The sequence below is a fragment of the Remersonia thermophila genome, chromosome 5 (genome assembly GCF_042764415.1).
Source record: "Remersonia thermophila strain ATCC 22073 chromosome 5, whole genome shotgun sequence".
In the NCBI taxonomy this organism is placed as follows: Eukaryota; Fungi; Ascomycota; class Sordariomycetes; order Sordariales; family Chaetomiaceae; genus Remersonia; species Remersonia thermophila.
In genome coordinates, this window is record NC_092221.1 from 2,485,187 (window position 1) to 2,506,200 (window position 21,014).

General features: G+C 61.3%; 7 protein-coding genes across 7 annotated transcripts; 5 read left to right on the top strand and 2 right to left on the bottom strand.

The window, feature by feature from the left end:
• Positions 1-456: 456 nt before the first annotated feature.
• On the top strand, positions 457-3,045 carry VTJ83DRAFT_5916 (uncharacterized protein; the record flags this gene model as incomplete). Its single annotated transcript, XM_071012569.1, has 6 exons — positions 457-492; positions 673-700; positions 790-896; positions 962-1,546; positions 1,620-1,741; positions 1,827-3,045. The coding sequence occupies 6 exons, from the start codon at positions 457-459 to the stop codon at positions 3,043-3,045; spliced, it is 2,097 nt and encodes a 698-aa protein (XP_070865291.1).
• Positions 3,046-4,816: 1,771 nt separating this feature from the next.
• VTJ83DRAFT_5917 (uncharacterized protein) lies at positions 4,817-8,625 on the top strand (the record flags this gene model as incomplete). Its single annotated transcript, XM_071012570.1, has 3 exons — positions 4,817-5,038; positions 5,144-7,543; positions 7,615-8,625. The coding sequence occupies 3 exons, from the start codon at positions 4,817-4,819 to the stop codon at positions 8,623-8,625; spliced, it is 3,633 nt and encodes a 1,210-aa protein (XP_070865292.1).
• Positions 8,626-9,797: 1,172 nt separating this feature from the next.
• On the bottom strand, positions 9,798-10,800 carry VTJ83DRAFT_5918 (uncharacterized protein; the record flags this gene model as incomplete). The annotated part of the gene is made up of 4 exons (XM_071012571.1): positions 9,798-9,919; positions 10,127-10,244; positions 10,367-10,412; positions 10,628-10,800. The coding sequence occupies 4 exons, from the start codon at positions 10,798-10,800 to the stop codon at positions 9,798-9,800; spliced, it is 459 nt and encodes a 152-aa protein (XP_070865293.1).
• Positions 10,801-13,012: 2,212 nt separating this feature from the next.
• Positions 13,013-14,216, top strand: VTJ83DRAFT_5919 (uncharacterized protein; the record flags this gene model as incomplete). The annotated part of the gene is made up of 3 exons (XM_071012572.1): positions 13,013-13,420; positions 13,495-13,777; positions 13,879-14,216. 3 exons carry the CDS (start codon positions 13,013-13,015, stop codon positions 14,214-14,216), a joined length of 1,029 nt encoding a protein of 342 aa, XP_070865294.1.
• A 1,433-nt stretch (positions 14,217-15,649) lies between these two features.
• Positions 15,650-15,861, bottom strand: VTJ83DRAFT_5920 (uncharacterized protein; the record flags this gene model as incomplete). Its single annotated transcript, XM_071012574.1, has 2 exons — positions 15,650-15,677; positions 15,743-15,861. 2 exons carry the CDS (start codon positions 15,859-15,861, stop codon positions 15,650-15,652), a joined length of 147 nt encoding a protein of 48 aa, XP_070865295.1.
• Positions 15,862-16,562: 701 nt separating this feature from the next.
• On the top strand, positions 16,563-17,641 carry VTJ83DRAFT_5921 (uncharacterized protein; the record flags this gene model as incomplete). Its single annotated transcript, XM_071012575.1, has 2 exons — positions 16,563-16,863; positions 16,983-17,641. The coding sequence occupies 2 exons, from the start codon at positions 16,563-16,565 to the stop codon at positions 17,639-17,641; spliced, it is 960 nt and encodes a 319-aa protein (XP_070865296.1).
• Positions 17,642-18,442: 801 nt separating this feature from the next.
• Positions 18,443-20,958, top strand: VTJ83DRAFT_5922 (uncharacterized protein; the record flags this gene model as incomplete). The annotated part of the gene is made up of 2 exons (XM_071012576.1): positions 18,443-18,850; positions 18,928-20,958. 2 exons carry the CDS (start codon positions 18,443-18,445, stop codon positions 20,956-20,958), a joined length of 2,439 nt encoding a protein of 812 aa, XP_070865297.1.
• Positions 20,959-21,014: the final 56 nt, after the last annotated feature.

Here is a 21,014-nt window from a genome sequence, read left to right on the forward strand (position 1 = left end):
GGGCCGGGATCCCTCACGCTGAGAAAAAAAAAGGCATATCTTCTTGACCCAGGCCGCGCGCCCTTCCAAGCTTCTCTCCATTCTTCTTCGTTCGCCACCAACGTGCCTTGGTTCCAGCCAGTCGCCACCGCCTGGAGGAGCAACGCTAGAGGACTCCTCAGCGCTTTTCTTGCCTCCCCGAGCCTTCCAACAGCGGGCTGCACGTTTCCCCCCTCCCATCGGGTTTCATTTTGTTTTTTTCTCGCACTGTTTTTTGCTTGATCCCGGGTCTCATTCCATTTCCCACGAGTCCCCTCCAAGCGCGCAGCGAAACTTTGTCTCATTTCGCAGACAACACGGCTTTCTGGTGTGCATCGTGTGCTGCACACAAGATCCTCGTCCCCCCTTCTCCGTTCCTAGACTTCCTCTCAACCTCTGGACCTGGGTACCCCGAGTGACGAGTCGTTGCGCTTCACCATGACCGAAACAAAGCCCGAGGAGGTTTACGCCACCGTGAGTTCACCCCGATTTTCAAGGCTTCCAGATGCCGGATTCCCGCTCGGCCTCCGGCCGGTCTGGTGTCATGACGCGCTTTTCGCCGTCGTCAGCCGGGCATCCTGGTCATCATCCTACCACCCCTCCCTTGAAGAACAACCGAGTAGCCCGATGCTAAGACGAACGTCTGGGCTTTAGCTCCTGTTGACAGACACCTATCTTCCTGGTAAGCATGGACACGAGCATCCTCCCCTTGGCGATGCCTTCACATGAGCCCTGCATCATGACGGCTGCTGACACGAGAGCCTCTCTAAGGCGCCCTTGTGCTCGCGCACTCCCTCCGCGATGCCGGCACCACCAGGAAGCTGGCCTGCTTGGTCACCACGGACTCGGTCTCCGCCGAGGTCATCGACCAGCTCCGGGTAAGATGGCTGACCTTCGTCCCATGTCGCGCCACGAGACGAGAGAAACGCTGACCCTCGGCCAGACCGTCTACGACTATGTCATTCCCGTCCCCCGCATCGAAAACCCCCACCCGGCCAACCTGGACCTCATGAACCGCCGGGACCTGCGCTCCGCCTTCACCAAGATCAACCTCTGGAAGCAGACCCAGTTCCGCAGGATCGTCTACGTGGATGCCGACGTGGTGGCCTACCGCGCCCCCGATGAGCTCTTTGACCTTCCCCACCCTTTCGCTGCGGCCCCCGACATCGGCTGGCCCGACCTCTTCAACACGGGCGTCATGGTCCTGACCCCCAACCTGGGCGACTACCACGCCCTGCTGGCCATGGCTCAGGGCGGCATCTCGTTCGACGGCGCTGATCAGGGTCTTTTGAACATCTACTTTGGTGACAAGTACCACCGCCTCAGCTTCACCTACAACGTCACGCCGTCCGCGCACTACCAGTATGTGCCGGCGTACACGCACTACCAGTCCAAGATCAACATGGTGCACTTTATCGGCGCCGAGAAGCCCTGGATGCAGGGGCGCGAGGTGACGACGAGCAATTCGCCCTTCTACCAGATGGTGGCCCGCTGGTGGGCCGTGTACGACCGGCATTATCGGGTTCAGGTACGTCTCGCTTGCTTGCGTTGTGGTCCACGAAACGTTGGCGGCGGGTGATGCTGATACGTGATGGCTCCAGACGGCGAACGGGACCAAGGCTTCGGCTCCCAGCATCGTGCAGTACTTCGTCAAGGGCGAATTCCAGCCAACCGTCAACTATGTTGTGCCGGTTGGTGAGCAGGGAAGCTGGGATGCTCAGCGGTGAGTCTCTCGGACCCTTTTTTTTTTTTTCTCCCTCTCTCTCTCTCTCTCGCCGGGAAGCAAGTAAACTAATCACCCGCAACAGGCAAGCGCCGCCGGCCAACTCCAGGGGAGAAGCCGTCAACTTCCCCAACAAGCATTACGCCATGTCATCGGACACGAGCCCGTTCGTCTCGCAGGAGCACAGCCAGCACCATGACAGGCCGAAGCCCATCTTCCCTTGGGAACGCCAGCAGTCGCGGCCGACGCGGGTGTTTGGGACCCCGGCCCGGCCGGCCCCTCCCGCGGCCGAGCCGACGGCCCCCTCTGCTGCTGCTCCTGCTGCTCTTCCTGGTCCTTCTAGCGCTCCTTCTTCTGGCGAACCAGCCGCGTTCCACGAGCCGAGCATGTCGAGCGCGTCCTCCACTGTTGGCGGCGAGACGCTGAGCCGCCCGCGCACGCCCATCAGCCCGGTCTCGCACGTGTCCGGCAAGGACGGGTGGTCCGCGTTCCCTCGCACCAACGCCTGGGACGACGTGCCCGAGATCAGCCGCTACATCGAGCGGCACATGCCGTGGTACCTGCGCCACCAGCAGCAGCAGCAGGCGCGGCTCAAGGGCATGCCCGACGACGAGAACGAGCTGCCCCCGGTGATCACGCGCCGTAGCTCGCGCGTCACCGACTTCCCCACCTCGGACGAGCGCCCCAGCCTGCCCGTGACCCCCGCCCCCGTCCGGAGGCCCAAGTCGCACCGCGGTTGGAAGGGGGAGGGCGAGCCCCAGGAGGAGGGGTGGGACGACGAGCATCTGCCAGCGGCCGAAGGCGTCCCTCCCCAGTCCGAATGGGTATGTGTGCACGGCATCCGGTGGGCCCCGACGGACTGCCTGTGTGACTACCTGGCTAACGTGCTCCGTCTTACCTACCACAAGGACCCTGCGGAGCGGCTGAGGAAGCTGGCGCGGGAGCAGTCCGAGATGCTGTTCCGCCGGCTGAGCTCGGTGGGCAGTGTGGATCACGACGAGCACGAGAGCACCATCACGGCGCCGTCCGTCTTCTCGGTGGCCGACACCGCCACCGGCGACACGGCCTCGGTCTCGACCTACGTCCCCTCGATCCCCGTCGTGAGCCCGCGCTTCGTCAAGCCGGCCTCGCCGGTGATGCAGAAGATGCTGGCGGACGCCCCGGAGCTTACGCTGCCCTCCCCGACGGCCTACCACGCCCGGACCCGGGGGTTCCGTTTCGAGATGGTCGACAAGGCCGAGGAGGCCCCGACGTCTCGGACGCCCGTGCCGAAGGGGGAGCCGAGGGAGGCGCTTGCGGCGTAAAGGGGCAGCAGGCAGGGAGGGGGTGAAGACGTATGGTTAATGGCTGTGAGCCGGTAGCTTATGGTTGCGGAGATGGGGTGGCTTCTTCTTGGGTTTGGGATCGGACGTTTGGACACACACACACACACACACAATGACGGCCATGACGGTTTGGGAGGCAGCACGTGACGAAAAAAAAGATTATGACACGGGGAGAGCCAAGGGTGGGGATGAAAAAGGGAGGTGAAGCTGGGTGGTTTGATTGCTTTTGTTTGTTGGTGGCTTGGTTGGTTTTGGTTTTCTTTTTTTGCTCGTCTCTTCTTTTGTTGCCGCGTGGGCTGTGAGCATTTTCCATCTCTCTGTCTCTTGCATTTTCTTGTTGGACAGGCGAGCGTTGGTTTGCCCCGGTTCATGCATGGAGTGGCTTTGTTGCGGTTGGTTTTGTTGCACGAGGTCGGGTGGTGGACGCTGCTGTGTACTAGCTCGAACTGTTTGAAGATCGAATAGCAAGCAGAGGCATGCCGGACACAATATTCGAGGACGTATCAAGCACAGTGCCGTCATCGTGATGAAGGAGTGTCTACAGCTCTTGTCGGCTGTGTGTATACCTGCCTGAGGCTTCTCGGTTGCGATCGATGAACCAAGGCATAGGAAACATTCGACCTTGAGGATCATTCGGCGTGTTTTCCTCATGAAGGGTTGGACTCTCTTGGAGCGCAAAGCTAAGGTACCGTATCCAAGCAGAAGGGTTCCAGAAGAGTGACACAGGGGGTATGAAGGTTCAGAAAATGGCACATGCGAATCTCTCTTCTCTTTGGTGCGTCCAAGCTGGGTGCGAACGGCTGAGGCGTTGCATGGGACGGCTGGTGCCTAGGCCGGTGCTTTAGCTTAAAGTTTGTAGCCTGGCAGCCATGGCTGAGATGGACACCATCCACGATCGTACCATGGAACATCGGAACCCTCGTGTGTTTTGGGATTTTCTTCCATCCCTCTCGGTGACAACAATAGGTAGGGGATGTGGAGGATTTGCTCTGTCTCACAAAATAACCTCCTGCTTTAGGTCCTTATTATTGCCTACAGCCCGGTTCCCATTGTACAGCCGACGAATAGAACGTCGCCGAGGTGATTGCGGTGGCCCTGGCTACCTACCTTACCTATTATAAGAGTTTCACGATTACAGTCGCTCGCTCTATTGTTTGACTCTTGAGCGAACTTTTTTTTTTCGTTTTTTTACTCGACTTGAAAGCATATCTCCGTCTTCTGCTTCCTCACTTTTTTCCCTTCTTCGCCTACCTACTTCGTCTCCTCCTCCAGGCAAGTACCCAAGTAGCCTTGCTGCTCTACATGGGATTCTCTGGACAAGCCACCAGACGGGAGTTTCCCTCAAAGATCACTCCTCTGTGCTCAAACTGTCAAGTTTGCAAGATCAAAGTCAAACCACCAACCCTGAACCCAACAAAGTCGAGAGGGGCGACCCTCTGAACGAGGCTGACGATTTCTAGGGAACCCACACAGGCAACCATCGACCACACAGCAAAGAGATTCCTGCGAGGCTGGCCAATCAGGGCGAGCCCTTTGGGCCGGGATGATGCGAGGCGTGCCGGGCGTGGGGCGACGGACCCACTTGTCTCCGGCGAGTCCAGCTGCAAAGGGAAAGTCGACGCCTTACAAGGTGCGCGACACATCGCAGCGACAACAACACCGCTGCGACCTTGCCGTCGACGTGGGACCACGGCAGCACCCCTCCACCCGAGCGCAGCACGAGAAAAAGCAGCGCAAGAACAAAGCTTCAATGACTAAGAAGCCCGTCGCTTCCGACGTCCAGCTCAGACCAAAACAACGTCGCAAATCGGCCGCGCCGAAGCGAAAGACCCGGGACCCGACCCCCCTCCAGGACGACGTTCTCTACGCGATCCGCGACATCATCGACGAGAAGTTCGACGACGGGAAGCTATACTACCGCGTGGATTGGGCCGACGACCCCGTCACCGGCCAGAGTTTCGACCCGACTTGGGTGAGGAGGAGCCTCCCCTTCTTTTTCTGGTTCTTACAAAGTTCGCTTTTGGCGCTGCTGTTCCAACGCGCTGACCCGCCCGCCTCGTGTGCGCTTCGGCCGTAGGAACCCGCCGAGAACGTCACCGAAGCTGCCATTGCCGATTGGGAAGCCGAGAAGCGTCGCCGCCAGGCCCTTCACGCCGCGAGCTCCCAGCCCAGCAACGAGACCGACAGCCAGCCGGTGCTGCCCCCGAACTTGAGATTCAAGCGCCGGAGGAGTTTGGCGGCTTCCGGATCCGAAGCCAGCAACGACGACGACGACGACGACAAGCCAACCAGGCCCAAGAAATCCCGGAATTCCGTCGATTCGGGATACACCTCGACCGACAGCGACAGCTCACCGAGCTGGACGTTTGCCTCTTCGTCCCGGATCTCTCAGGCCCGCAAGACCTCGACGATAGTGCTCGAGATCACATCCCGCCCGGACTTTGACCCGTCCGAGTATCACGCCGTCGCCTCGTCACAGTCAGGCGCAGAGTCTCAGGCAGGGTCTGTCACTTCGCAGGCGAACGGCATCACGTCGACGGCCGGTAGCGACCACAGCCAAAGAACCATTCCCGACTCGCAGGGCTATCTCGACTCGCTGCGCTCCCACTGGACGACTCCGTCGGCCACGCAGTCGGCCATCATCGCGGACGCGCAGACGAGCCGCTCCGAGCTGGACGTTCCGCCACGTCAGCTAGAGGAGCCCGGCTTCGACTTCAGACCCTTCGGGCCCTCCTTCAGTCGGCTCCCAGACCAGTCGGGCGTCGCCCAAGAAATAACACCCTTTGTGTCCGTGGAGTTCCAGGTCCCGGAGCATCAACCGAGCGGTCACAGCTTTCTCGAAAGCGGCGAGCCCAGCGGAGGCTTCCTGACGCAGCCCGTCTACCACCTTCACGAGTCTCAGACCAGCCGGCCCGAGAGCCACCCCACGGTCGATCTTCTCACGGCCAGCGCGGCCCAGTCGGGTACCGAATCGCAGCTTGCTCAGAAGGTCCCGTCCCTCGGCAGCATCTCGGGTTTCCTCACCCAAGTCGTCGAGCCTAGCCCGCCCAGCTCCCAAGACGTCGTTTCCGAGACGTCGCTCCGCATCAATCACCACGAGATGGACCCGACCCCAGAAGAGACGCCGCGCAAGTCGGCGGTCGAAATGATACGCGAGCTGCATGAAGAAATCTTTGGCCCGTCCTCGGCGGCCAACGAGCCTGCGCATCATGAGCCGCCGACCCTCGTCGCCCCGTCGGCCCTGCTTCCATCTGTGGGGGGCAGCATCGCCGAGCATCTCGAGGTGTCTGCCGCTCCCGAGCACCCGCCCCTGGTGCTGACTTCGCCTGCGGAGGACGTGCATCCCGGGGATCCGACCGTCGGCCACGAAGGCATGGACTACGAGGGCCCGGCCACCGTCGCGCCGGCGGACCTGACGACGTCGGTGGATCCCATCTCGACCGCCGACGACCAAATCCTCGGAGCCGACGATGCCGGCCCCGTCGTCGCCGAAGCCGAGCAGAGCCCTCTGGACGAAGCCGTCGAGGACCGCCGCATTACCGTCACACTGCCCATGGCCGCCAACACCCGCCACACCTACCTCGAGACCATCAAGGAGAACAAGACGACGCTGATGAAGTTTGGAGACGTGTTTGCGACATCCTGCTCCAGCGTTCCGGAGCCTTCGCTTGTGGCGAAGCTCGATACCGTCTTTGAGCGGCTCCTGAATCTCTGCGATCTGCCGGCCTACGACGCGGACCTTCCGGAGCTGGACAAGGAGGAGATGATGAAGCACGCGACCAACTCCAACAGCAAGTTTTTGTTTATCCACGAGCTCTTGGGCAGTCTCTGGGATATGAACATTCGCCTCCTCATCATCTCGCAGCCCGGGCGCGTTTTCGACCACCTCGAGGCTGTCGTATCGAGGGCCGAATGCCACTACCACATCCTCACGGAGGATTCGTTGCCTCAGCCGGCCGAAGGCACCTCGGTGATCCTGGCGACCGCGGGCCAGGACTTGTCCCACGTTGGTAGCGTCGATGCTGTTATCGCCTTTGACCGCGTCGCGCGGTCGGTGGACCTGCCCGGAACGCTCCGATACCCGTCGACGGGGCTCATCGTGCTCTCCCTGGTCGCCACGTACTCGCTGGACCACATCGACCACCAGCTCGCCGAGCAGGAGCCGAACCTGGACGACCTGGAGAGGAGGAATGCGCTGAACCTGGCCACCGCGACGGCGATCGAGTACCTGAGGAACCCCGAGCGCCGCCACCACATCGAGCCGCACCACGCGGCCAAGATCTTTGCGAGCTTCTTGAGGAACATGGACGGCCCGGAAGGGGTCCTGGAATGGGAGCCACATCCTCTGCCCGACGACATCTTTGAGATCTGGCTGAACTCTCAGAACTCCCAAGAGCGCCCGCAAGCTTCCCAGGCTCTGGACCAAGCGCTCCAAACGGAGGGCGAGATCTCTCTGGCGACTCGGAAGCGGCCTCTGGTAGGGCCCTATCCCTAGCGGCGGTGCAGGATTACGGCCACGGACGGGCCTCGCTAACAACTGCTTTGCAGGATACCCTGGACGAGGCGATACCCAAGCGCCCGAGGATTCTGGATTCTCAGCCGCCGTCGCGGAACGCCACGCCGGCCCGCATGAGCGACCTGCTGAAGCGGACCCTCGAGAAGCACGGCGTCGAGACGCGCACCACGGCCTCCCAGGTGGTCGAGGTGTCGGTGGAGCATCTCGAGCGGCTGTCCGACAAGATCGCCGACCTCGAAGCTCGGCTCGCCAACAGCACCGCCATCGAGGCCAAGACCCGCGAGCACTGCTCGACCCTCGAGTCTCAGCTTCGGTCCTTTGAGACCACCGTCCAAACCCTCCAGCCCAAGTACATGGAGGCTCTCAAGGATCGCGGCGTCTTCGAAAAGCAGTGCCAGGAGGCCCTCCAGCGCCTCGAGGCCCAAACCGCCGAGGTCGAGCCGCTCAAGCAAAAAATCAAGGACCTCGAGACCAAGCTCGCCGAAAGCAACAAGGTCCTCGCCAGCTCCTCCAACCCCGACGTCGCCAAGCTCGCCACCGTCGACAAGCTGGAAAAGAAGGTGCAGAGCCTGCAGAACGAGCTCGACTACAGCCGCAGGGCCTACCAGGACGCCTCCAACGCCCACACGGAGCTCCAGAACGAGAACAAGGCCCTCCAGGCCCGCGCCGCCGAGCTCGAGCGCCGCGCGAGCGAGAACCTGCTGCGCATCCACCAGATCCACGCCAGCACCGAGGCCGCCGAGGCGAACCGCCGCATCGACGAGCTGCACGCCATCCTCGAGAACCGCGAGCGCGAGCTCGACCGCGCCAAGGAGGAGCTCCGGTTCGTCAAGAACACGCGCCGCGAGACGCGGCAGGGCAGCGTGCCCCGCAGCCCGCGGCCGACGGCCATGATGAGCCCCGCCCGTCGCGCGCCATCGGCGCCGCCGGCGCCGCAGGCCCGAGCCGCGGCACGAGCCCCGCGCCGCTGCTCAGCTCCGAAGGGCCCGGGTACGGCGCCGCCGGCGCCGGCGGGAACGGAAGCGGGCCCGTGCCGGGAATGACGTACTTCTCGCCCACGGGCGGCACCGGCGGTCGTTGGGGCCACCTCCGGGACTAGGAGGCCGCGAGCGGCGGCGGCGACGACGACGACGACGACGACGACGAGGAAACAGGCACGTGCCATCAAGAACCTCGGCCAGGCCATCACCGGTGCCACAAGGGCTAGGAGAGGTCGGAAAACGGCGGCGGCTGCTGCGGGTTCGCAGAGCTGAGCGGGCAATAGGGAGGGGCAGGGAGAATTGTAAATAATAGATCGGCGGGCAGGCCAAGGCCGCATTGCGGGAGATGGGAGCCGCATACCTTTTCGATCGACGGGAATCTCTAGGGTTTGTTTCTGTCGAGGGAGCTTGGATCGGATGGGGTCCCGCCACGCCAGCGAGATGGAACGGCTGGGTGGTTGGCTGGCTGGCTGCGTCTTTTGCATGGGTAGCGGTTCTGGCAGGTCTGTATACACACAGGCAGGGCGTACTTTCAATGCCGGTTATCCAGCGCCGGGGACAATGGATGGACGCGGGCATGACTTACCGTGCGCGTACATAGATGATAGCATGGTGGACTGCGGTTCACGTCAATGAGATGTATGTGTCGGGTCCTTCTCTGCCAACCGTTGTGGATCGCTACGTGGGATCAGGGAACGGGGGCGATCCTCGTTCGGCGCGACACCGCGGGGACAGAGCAACGGCGGCTGTTACATATTACCCCATGGGATCTCTGGGAAATAGGGCAGAGACAGAGAGACGCAAAGAGTGAATGATGCAACAGCTCTTCAGGTCCATCACCTCGGCTCAACAACACCACGTCATGTCATAGCATCCAAGAAGCGCTGTCTTTACGTAACCACCCCCTTGTTTTTTGTCGTCCTCCTCTGCCCCATGCCATATCACCATGCTTCACTCCGGTTTTTTTTTTTAAATTCACCACCTCTAGGGACGACTCCGTCATCTTGGCCCGCAAGTCAGAAGACAGAAAAAAATGTCTAGGTTAGGTTCGGCAGGTAGGTAGTGGGACATGGATACATATTCAGCATATGTCTCGGCGTCCCTCCCATCTCAACGGGTAACGGTGGTGGATTCCCTTTCCCGCCCCTCCTCCCCCCTCCGGGGTAGCAGATCGGGGGCGGATAAACAACGAAACATGGAGAGAAGCAGCGCTTTGCGTGTGTGCTATTTTTGGTTTACTTGCTCTCCTCCGGGTACAGCTCCTCCTTGAGCGCAATGCCGAGCTCCTCGCGCAGAGGCTTGAGCTCCTCGAGGTACTGCTCGTATTGGGTCTTGTTCTCGACCTTGGCCTTGATGCCTGTTGTCCACGTGTCAGCGAAGGGAACGACAAGGTCGATAATGATGATGATGGTGAGGATGATGGCAGAAAATAGCGCTGGCTTGTTATGACCAGCGGCGAGGGATGATGATGATGATAATGATAAAGAAAGTCCATGCAGAGGGGATTCGCCGGGAGGGGGGAGAAAGGAGAGAGAGGGGGGGGGGGGAGGGGGGTCATTCATACCCTCAAAGATGCGGACGGCGGTGGGGAAGTCGTTGACTCTCCGGGCGGCGCGGAGGGCAGCCGACAGGACGGCGGGGGAGGGGACGAGATCGTAGGCGAAGGCGTTGTTCAGGTTGCGCTGATAGCGTTAAGAAAGAGACGGTTAGCGCGGGGAACCTGGCTGGGAGGGCGGCAACTTGGCGTAGATGCATCTCGTGGCGATGTCGGGCGGGGGGAGGGGAAGGGTGGACGGCAACATACCTGGAGCTCAAAGACATCCTGGACGCTGTCGAACTCCTTCTCGTAGCTATTCGAGTGACCCAGCGTCAGCCATTGCGCCGTGGAACGTATCGGGGTTCCGGGTATGTTGTGCGTTACGAGATAAGGAGGGGGGGCTGGACGGGTCACGTCATGAAGTCCGGGATTTCGAAGCTCAACAGCGGAGCTCGGCAAAAGCTCTGATCTTTGGGCTCGATGCAAGGGCAACAACGGGGCGCCGAAGCATGGAGGAGGGCGACTCACCGGGCCGAGAACTCCTCAAAGGTCTCCTCTTGGTGCTCGGAACGCAGGCGGGCCGAAGTGCTGAAGCTCGGGGCGGCGACGGCGGCGCGAGCGACCACGGGCTGGGGCCGGGCAACAGCACGGAGGAGGCCGGAGGGGCGGCGGGCAGCGACACGGAGCAGGGAGGCCGACATTTTTGAGAAAATTTTTGGGGGTTGCTTTGTCTCTGTTATCGTCTGCGAGGAGGAGAAAATCTGGGATCCCAAGCCGGAACGGGAGGTTGGGCGATTGGCGGCGGCGGAGCTTTGGCGGGAGAGCTTTTGATTTGATCGCGCAGCGGCAGGAAATGATCGCAACTGGTGGGTTTGGTGATGATGCTTTGCAGCGTTACGGTTATGAGCATCGAACCATCTTTCGGCTATGGGAGCCTCCAAACTCGGTTAGTTGCGTGTGCCCCGCCAATGAGATTCTCTCTGTTTTTGGGACCGTCGGAGATGTGGCTCATGGCGCATGTCCTGTGGCACTCAGTCTTGGCATCCGATGCCCCTTGTGGCTGGTGCGCCAGCCGGTCTCTCCGGGGTGGGTGGAGGCGTCGATTCCACGTCGGGCAATGCGCCATGGGTCCCAAAAAGCAAACGCGGTTCCTCGTGCAGCAAGCAATCATGTCTTGTTTCAGACGCGCCCTGTGTCAGAGTCGAGATGCACTCCAAGACGATGCACACACGCGGAACATCGAGGGTTGACGATCTACATACTATACATACCTACCCATGGGGGGTGCGGCTTTGTTGCTCGCCCATCTCAACGGCCGTGCAGGCGGGCTTGATACGTCCAAGCCCAAGTACGTACTAACTCTGCTCACCGGACACAGGAGAGACGTGTGCCATCCCGCATGGGCGTCATGGTAGAAAACAATGGACCGAGACTCGCCATGCTTGCAACAAAGACACACGAGACACAATTGTGTCCAGCTGGGCCGATCGAGACCAACAAGCCCGGCGTTGCTGGTATGTATGTAGTACTGTATGTGGTGGAGGTTCTTGTGTCCCACGTCTCTGGGGTCCGCGGAGCCCGAGCCCGGTGCCCCATGACATCAGCCTCCGGGCCTGTGGACTTCGCAACGAGATTTGTCCAACCTTCACCGACAACCCCGCCAAAAAAGCTTCTACCGAGTTCGGGGTCCAGTCTCCAGTCTTTGCGTGCAGGCGTGCACGGGTCGTCGCGAGGAGCAAGGTCGGGTTGTCATTGGAGCCACCTACCCCTTAGTCGTTAAAAATACACGTGTAAGGCCGAGCCGACACCTTCTTGTCCAACGCATGTGGTCTGCAGGTGTGGGTTTGATCGGCTGAAGAATCCATACGGCCGCCCCGGGCAAAGCAGGCAGGTCAAAAGAAAGGGGCTGAGCCGAGACTGGAATGCTGACTCGGTGGATCGCCCTGCGCTCCCCCCGTGTGGAAAAGCAGAAAAAAAACAGCGGCCTGCATGAACCTGTGTGTCCTACCTACGGTGCACACTAACTAATGAGAGGCGTTCTGGAACCCGCCCGGCTGCACTTGGCGGCGGGCTTCCGTTTGACCTTGATGCTTAAGCCCGAAGTCCGTCTGGCTTCCCAGATGACACCCAAGATCAGCATGTCAACAGGATGCGAAAAAAAAAAAAAAAAGACAACAAAAAAAACATAAGCCACCTATTAGCAACGGGCAAAGGAAGATCCCGAGGCCCGGGGAAGGGCTGTGGGGTCAGATCGGGTGGTGCCGCACCCAGCGATTGATTGGCCACGACGGGGCTTCACATGCAGCATCCAGGAAATGAAAGCCAAGTCTTGTTGTGGCTAGGCACGCTCGGGGCAGCCGCGATTGCTGGGCCTTCTCCTGGGGCATGTTCTCCTTTTTGGGACCTGGGTCTGGACCTGCTGAAAATATTTGGCCTTTTACTCGTCCATCCCTCCGCCATCCTTCCCCCCGTTGAACATCTTCGCTGTCCACACACATTCCTTCCCGTCGACACCTCTCTCCTCGAGTCCGAGTCCTCGGTTTTTTTTTTTCTTCCTGGCTGCGAGGGTGTGTTGCTGCCGCGGGCCTTCTTCTTTTTCTTCTTTCCTTCTTCGCTTCTTTTTCTTGGGGGCCGCTCCCGTTTCCCCATTTGGACCCGGCCTCTTTCTTTTCTGCATTGCCTACCAGGTGATTCAGGACAAGATTGCGTCTGACCACCTTTAATCCTATCTCCCATTGTCGCGGATCCATCAGATCTTGCATCTCTAGGTCAGTATCTTCTTTGCCTTGCGCGTCACGCTTGCGCGCTCGTCGCCGGCAAACCGCCCCGTTACCGCTCCCCGCCGCCGTCCTCTGTCATCTCACACCGACTCCCGCGCTGACGCGTCCCGCACCCCTCCTCCAGATCGCAACCATGGCCTCTCTGCTCGAGAACCTGCCGGTCCCGACGCTGGACCGGCCCTTCGGCGTCCACCTCTGGCCCATCTTCAGCAAGGCCTTCGAGAAGGTCGTCGGCTACCCGGCCGAGGAGTTCCGGTTCGTGCCCGGCGCCACGCCCATGTCGACCCTCAAGGAGGCGGGCATCTTCATCGTCTTCTACTACATCGTGATCCTGGGCGGGAGGGAAGTGATGCGCAACCGCGAGCCCTTCAAGCTGCGCACCTTCTTCCTGATCCACAACTTCTACCTCACCGCCATCAGCGCCATCCTGCTGGCCCTCTTCGTCGAGCAGATCCTGCCCACCGTTGTGCGCCATGGCATCTTCCACGCCATCTGCGAGGCCGAGGGCGGTTGGACCCAGCCCCTGGTCGTCCTCTACTATGTGAGTGGCCCCCGTCGTGTTCCGCGCTCCTTCGAGGGCAAAGCCCCATGCTGACGGCGACCGGCGCGCTGCAGCTCAACTATCTCACCAAGTATCTCGAGCTGCTGGATACCTGCTTCCTCTTCCTCAAGAAGAAGCCCCTCACCTTCCTCCACTGCTACCACCACGGCGCGACGGCCCTGCTCTGCTACACTCAGCTGATCGGCTCGACCTCGGTGTCGTGGGTCGTCATCTCGCTCAACCTCATGGTCCACGTCGTCATGTACTGGTACTACTTCCAGAGCGCCCGCGGCATCAAGATCTGGTGGAAGGAGTGGATCACCCGTCTTCAGATCATCCAGTTCATTATTGATCTCGGTACGTGTTGCGCCCCACCCACCACACGCGTTCCCACGCGCCCCACTTCTCACCGCACCATCGCCCGGCCCGGCGCTAACCATGCATCTCCCTTGGCACAGGCTTCGTCTACTTCGCCTCGTGGACCTACTTCACCTCGACCTACTGGCCGTGGCTCCCCAACTCGGGCAAGTGCGCCGGCGAGGAGTTCGCGGCCGTCTCGGGCATCGTCATCCTCAGCTCGTACCTGCTCCTCTTCATCTCGTTCTACTTTGCCACCTATAAGAAGGATGGCAAGCGCCCGAGCAGCCGCAAGGCTGTGCGCCGCATGAGCCAGGCTCCCCTTCCGGACCCGATCCACGGTCTCGAGGCCAACGCCCACGGCTATGCGACGGCCACCGATGCCAAGGCCACGGGCGTCAAGACCAACGGCTCGGCCACCCGCTCCAGGAGGGCTTAAACCTTTATGTGTTTCGCGGGGAAGGGAGGACAGAAGATGCACGCCATGATGACGGTAGCCGGAATATTAATGAGTTGGGATTGTGTATACTATGTGGGCTGGGGGCTCGGGGCGGGGCTACGTCGTGCTTGGGAAAGGGTTGGGCACCATCTTGGTTTTTCGACATTATATTGGCAGTTCGGTACACAGACATGTAATGAGGAGTCCGCGGGGAAAACAAAAACAGCATCACTGGAGCGCTGGGATTTTTTTTTTCTGATGGCACATGGGGGTTCCACCTGGAATGGGACGGAGTAGTGAGCGTGGCATGTATCACGGATGGAGGCAACAGCGGCGTGCATGACAGAAGAGAGGCCGAATGGGGTTGGGCATCATGAACGACATCACCCACCGGGATCACGAGGCGCGGGCGGGGCTGGTGTAAGGAAGGAGGATGGAAATGGGAATGGGCAGGGTCTTTTGACAGGGCTGTTTTCGGGGATCGACGGCCGCTGGTTCTTCATTCAGGGGGGCCCGGCTGTCTCGGCCAGCCCCCGGGGGCGAGCCCTATTGTCGTTTTGTTTGGGGTTTTTTTTTTTTTTTTTGGTTTCTTTTTTGTGTATAACTCGTTCTTTGTATTGTTGTTGTCAGAGTGGGCTCCAGCGTGGCAAACAACCCCGTACGCAGTTATAATAACAAAACAGTTGACTATGGCTCTGGCCTGGTGCTCGTGTACGAGTGGTTGTCGGGCCTACCTCTGGAGAGAGCGAGGTGACCCCGAGAAGAGCAGGTTGGCCCCCCTCCCTCTCCGGCTCACCCGGCAGATCAAGCTGGCAAACGGTGGGATGGGGCGCAACGTCAAAGTCCATCCTTGTGTTGACTTGGCCCCCGTGCATGATGTTCCGCTGTCGGGCGCCTCGTTCCGCGTTTGCAATTAATGACCATCACGTCCTATAATATGTACCGTACCGTCTTCCCCGGCGATCTGAGTCAGGCTGCAATTGGCTTCTCTACAGAGGCACGAAAAAGAATCCTCCCCCCCCCCCCCCCCTCCTCTTCGTTGTCGATCTTCGGTCTTGCTGACGTATCTGGAAATCCACCGTCCTTCTGGCCTGCTCCGTGGGCGACGCTCTCAACGCAAGGTTACCTACATACCACGTTGTACGGCTAGGCATCCTGTGCCGTGCTCCTGACATCCACCACCAGATTTACCAAGAGCTGCGTTCTCGCAGGAGTCAAGTTTCAGATGAAGTCGCTATATTAATATTGCTTTGATGGCGGCACGTAGAAAGCCCGTTGTATAACGCTATTATCTCTCGGCCTTCTCGTTGGCATCGTGACCCTTGTTTTCGGCCCTACCTGCTGACAGTGTATGTATAATTATATATTCTTTATCGACATTGGGTCCAACGCCGCTCAGGTGGAAGCCGTTGTTGGGTCGGATCCGGCTCGCCCTACACCATGTAATATGGTGCAAGGTAGCTAGCGGGATGGCGAAGCTTAGCGGCTGCGTTTCGATCTTGGTCCAACGGCGCCTTTGCACTAACCTGGGAAACGCCGCCAAGCAGATGATCCCCCAGACACCAAGAAAGGAGGATGGCAGGCCAAGCAGGTGGTGATCCCCAGATCTTCCCAGAAAAGCAGCCGGGGAGGACGGATCACACATCAAGACAAGCCGTCGGAACCGCCACGCCGGAGCCGTGTGCGTGCGCGCTTGCAACGACGCCAGCGCTCGGAGTTCGGACCGAGGCCGTGCTTAGGGGGGGTGGTGGCATAGCGCAGCAGGGATGCCAGGAAAGCCGGTCGCAGAGGTCGTCAAGGTTTGGCGTCGTCAGTCGTCGCCGTGCCATGCCGGTGGGGACGAGGTGTCACCCGCTCCAATCTCGCCAGCAGACCGAAAACCGGGTTGCGAAGACGAGAGAAGTCTGGGGAACCCCCCAGGCCGTTGGGGCGTTGCGTTGCGCTGGGAGATGTGGGACCGAGGGGGGGCGGCATTGCGGCATGACCATCCAGAGATTGAGGAATGGGGGGCCGCAACGTCCGTCCCCCCGGACGGCGGCATGCCGCGGCGCATGGGCGCGCCAAGCTCCGTTCGGCCATGGAGGCTTCTTCCGCTTCCTTTTTGGGGCAACTCCCGAGCACCGCGAAGCCGGAGGTTGTAAATCCACCAACGATGGCATGCTGGCTCCGGAGTGTCGATAGGGGGAAGGGAGAGAGGGGAGGGGGGGCAGCCTTGGGCAGGACTACATAAACGCCGCCGTCCTCGGCCTCGAAGAAGGGAGGGAAAGAGGATAGGATAGGACCAGCGGCTCTGCTCTCCTCTCTCTGACCTCCCCGAGGCTGACAAAACGCTCGACTCCCACCAAGATGAAGGCTTTCTCGCTCGTCGCGCTGGCGACGGCCGTCAGCGGCCACGCCATCTTCCAGCGCGTGTCGGTCAACGGCGTCGACCAGGGCCAGCTCAAGGGCGTGCGCGCCCCCTGGAGCAACTACCCGATCGAGAACGTCAACCACCCGGACTTTGCCTGCAACACCAACATCCAGCTGCGCGACAACACCATCATCAGGGTTCCCGCCGGTGCCACCGTCGGCGCTTGGTGGCAGCACGAGATCGGCGGCCCCTCGGGCCCCAACGACCCGGATAACCCGATCGCCAAGTCGCACAAGGGTAGGCGGCCTCTTTTGTTCTTTTTGTTTGTCGCCGTTGTCTGTTCTTGGTGGTAAACAAGACGGACAAGGATGGCAAGCAAAGTCACGATCCTCCCTGCTAACGCAGCCCCTCTGCAGGTCCTATTTCCGTCTACCTCGCCAAGGTGGACAACGCCGCCACCGCCTCGCCCAACGGCCTCAAGTGGTTCAAGATCGCCGAGAAGGGCCTTGAGAACGGCGTCTGGGCCGTCGACGAGATGATCAACAACAACGGCTGGCACTACTTCACCATGCCGCAGTGCATCGCGCCCGGCCAGTACCTCATGCGCGTCGAGCTCCTGGCGCTCCACTCGGCCGCCTTCCCCGGCGGCGCCCAGTTCTACATGGAGTGCGCCCAGATCGAGGTCACGGGCTCCGGCAGCTTCGCCGGCTCCGACTTTGTGTCCTTCCCCGGCGCCTACCCGGCCAACCACCCGGGCATCGTGGTCAACATCTACGACGCCGCCGGCCGGTCCACCAACAACGGCCGGCCGTACGAGATCCCCGGCCCGAGGCCCATCACCTGCCCCGCCGGCGGTGGCGGCGGCAACAATGGCGGCGGCAACCAGCCCACGCCGACGACCTCGGCCGGCGGCTCGCAGCCGACCAACGGCGGTGGCAACGGCGGCGGCAACGGCGGCGGCAGCGGCGCTCCGCTCTGGGGCCAGTGCGGCGGCAACGGATATACCGGCCCGACGACGTGCGCCCAGGGCACTTGCAAGGCGCAGAACGAGTGGTACTCGCAGTGCGTGCCTTAAGGGATGAATTGAAAAAAAAAAAGAACAAAAGGGGATGGTGTTGACAAGCGGAGGTGGACGCATTCTTGTATATACTTGAAACTTTTGGCTCAGCCGTCTATACACATGGCATCTGCCGATTTCTTGCATTTTGACCTGCCTGGCTTGAAACCAATTTGTTGGGAGATGGTGTTTCAACAGCCACTCCTGCTCCTAGTGTGAAGTCTCGCCTCTTCCAAGCGACTACAAAGTGACTCCGCAATAAGCGATTTACATGGCTGACGATGATGGGAGAGGGGGGCGGTTTTCTACACCCCCACCCTTTGGTTGTGACACTCTTGAGAACCCGTCATAATCTCGCGCTCTGGGTAACCAGGAGAAGAACACCGGTCATCAGTGGATCTGATTGCTGTCAAAGATGAAAGTTCCAAACCAGTTTTGGCTTCGGCGGCGATCTTCCGAGATCGTTGCAATCTTCAAGAAGGGCTAGGTGTGATGTATAGTACTAACTATACTATACGTATGGGCCGGGCCGTCCACAGACCCACTCGTACGGTGGCGCAAGAGATCCACTGTGGCTTGCATTCCCGTTGTCGGTCGTTGGGACAGGGGCCAGTCAGCCACTCAGCCACTTTCCTCTTTAGCTCGACGCGTCTGGTCACGGCCAAGACGCGTCACATTCGATGTCGTTACGCATCGTAGCATTGCCGTCTTGAGGAGCTCAACCTACGTATGGAACGCTCGGAACAAACCCGATCACAGCCGCTCCCTACCCTACCAGTCACAAGGAATCACCTTCCACCTCAACCACACTCCGCCGCCATGTCCGGCCTCGTTGGCCGCCGAACCCGCACGCCCCGGCCCCTTCCCGGCGTCGCAAGGGAAGACTCGGACGACGAGCTCGGCACCGACGACCATCCCTGGGAATGGATTTACGAGACCACCAATGACGCCGCCGACGACGACGAGTCCACTGCCGAGACGGGCAGGCAACGCAAGCGGACGGCCGCCGCCAGCAACGAACCCAGGATCGTCGGCGCCCGCATGGGCCGCTTCGAGTGCCGCCTCGGGGACACCATGCTGCTCAAGGCCCAGGGTTCCCACGAAGCCTGGGTCGGCATAATCTGCGACTTGCTGGTGGACGAGGATGGCGACAAGGCGGCCAACTTTATGTGGTTTTCGTCTGCCAATGAGATCCGAAACCCCAAGAAGCGGACCGACTATCTCGAGGTGGGTTGGCCCGGCGCAAGGGGCTCCAGGTGCTGCTCTTGACAGGCACGTCGGCTGACGGCAGCGTCGAACTGCAGAACGAGCTCTACATTACGACCACCTTCGATGTGAACCCCCTTGCCACCATCAACGGCACCGCCCGCATCATGTCCGAGTCCGCCTTCAACAAGAAGTATCCCGGCGGCAAGGTGCCGCGGAAGGCGCCCGAGTTCGGCAAGGTGTTCATCTGCCGCAGGGGGTGTAACACACGAACCTGTACCTACACGGACGAGTTCGCATGGGAAGACCTCTACCAGGGGTTCGGCGACCTCGAGAGCCTTCAGGAGTTCGTCCGCAAGAACACGCGGGCCACCCGCCGGCGCAGACAGCCGCGAAACGAGCCCGAAGACGGCGATTACAAGCTGGGAGCGGACGGTGGTGGGCACGGCGATGACGACGCCCCTCGCACGCCGAAAAAGCCTCGCACGCAAGCCGCGACCACGCCCGGCAGCAGGCGCAAGCAGCAGCCCGGCGGCCACCCAGAAACGCCCTCGTCTCACCGGCGCGTCCTCATCAAGAAGCACCTCGAGTTCACCCCTCTGGCCACGCGCGTGCTCTCGCCGCAGCACGTGCAGGCATCGCCGTACCAGCTCGCCCGCAGCCAGCTGCACGTAGCCTCGGTTCCCACAAGCCTGCCCTGCCGCGAGGCCGAGTTCAGCCTCGTCTACTCGCACCTCGAAGCCGCCATCACCGACGGCTCCGGCACGTGCATCTACATCTCGGGCACCCCCGGCACCGGCAAGACCGCCACCGTGCGCGAGGTGGTCGCCCGCCTCGACGCTGCCGTCCGCGCCGACGAGCTCGACGACTTCATCTTTGTCGAGATCAACGGCATGAAGATCACGGATCCGCACCAGTCGTATTCCCTCCTCTGGGAGGCGCTCAAGGGCCAGCGCGTCAGCCCCGCCCAGGCGCTGGACCTGCTCGAGCGCGAGTTCAGCCACCCGTCCCCGCGCCGCGTGCCGTGCGTGGTGCTGATGGACGAGCTCGACCAGCTGGTGACCAAGAACCAGGGGGTCATGTACAACTTTTTCAACTGGCCCGGGCTGAGGCACAGCCGGCTCATCGTGCTGGCGGTGGCCAACACCATGGACCTGCCCGAGCGGACGCTGAGCAACAAGATCAGCTCGCGGCTCGGGCTGACGCGCATCACCTTTCCCGGGTACAACCACGAGCAGCTCATGCGCATCGTCCAGAGCCGTCTCGAGGGCGTGCCGGGAGACATTGTCGACGCCGACGCCGTGCAGTTCGCCGCTCGCAAGGTGGCGGCCGTCAGCGGCGACGCGCGCCGGGCGCTCGACATTTGCCGACGGGCCGTCGAGCTGGCCGAGGCGGACGCCAAAGCCGCCGCCAAAGCGAGAGCCAAAGCCACCGATGCGGACGCGGACGACGACGACGACGACGACGACGACGACGCCGCCGCCACCGCGCCCAACACCCCCAGCAAAAGGAGCGGCAAGCCGCCGCAGCCGCCGCAGTCCTCCGCCAAGCCCACCCCCAAGCCCAAGAAACGCTCCGGCCGCGTCACCATCGACACGATCCGCCGCGCCATCGCCGAAGCCACCTCCAACCCCCTCCAGCAGTACCTCCGCACGCTGCCCTTCGCGTCGCGGCTGCTGCTGGCGGCGCTGCTCCTGCGCACCCAGCGGACGGGCCTGGCCGAGAGCACGTTTGGCGACGTGCTCGACGAGATGCAGCGCGCGCTGAAGGTGGCGGCGGTGGTGTCGGACAGCGAGGGCCATCGGGCGTTGGCGCTGCTGGACCGCAAGGCGGTTTCTGCGGCTGCGGGCCACGGAGGAGGAGAGCTCGGAGGCGCGGCGGCGTCGTTGTTCTCGTCGTCGTCGTCGTCGGCATCGGCGTCATGGGTCCGGGCCAAGAACAGCACGCAGCACGTTCGGCCTGCCGGGCTCAGCGCGGCGGCGGTCGATTTGGCCGGGTCGGGCATCGTGAACCTCGAGGGCCACAAGGCGGAGAGGCCGAGCAAGATGCGGCTGGCGGTCGGGGATGAGGAGGTGAGGATGGCGTTTCGGGATGATCCGGAGATCAAGGCGTTGGGCGTGGTTTTGTAAGATGGAGGCGAGATCAATAGAGCACAGAACAGAGAGATACCCCCCCTGTTTTTTCA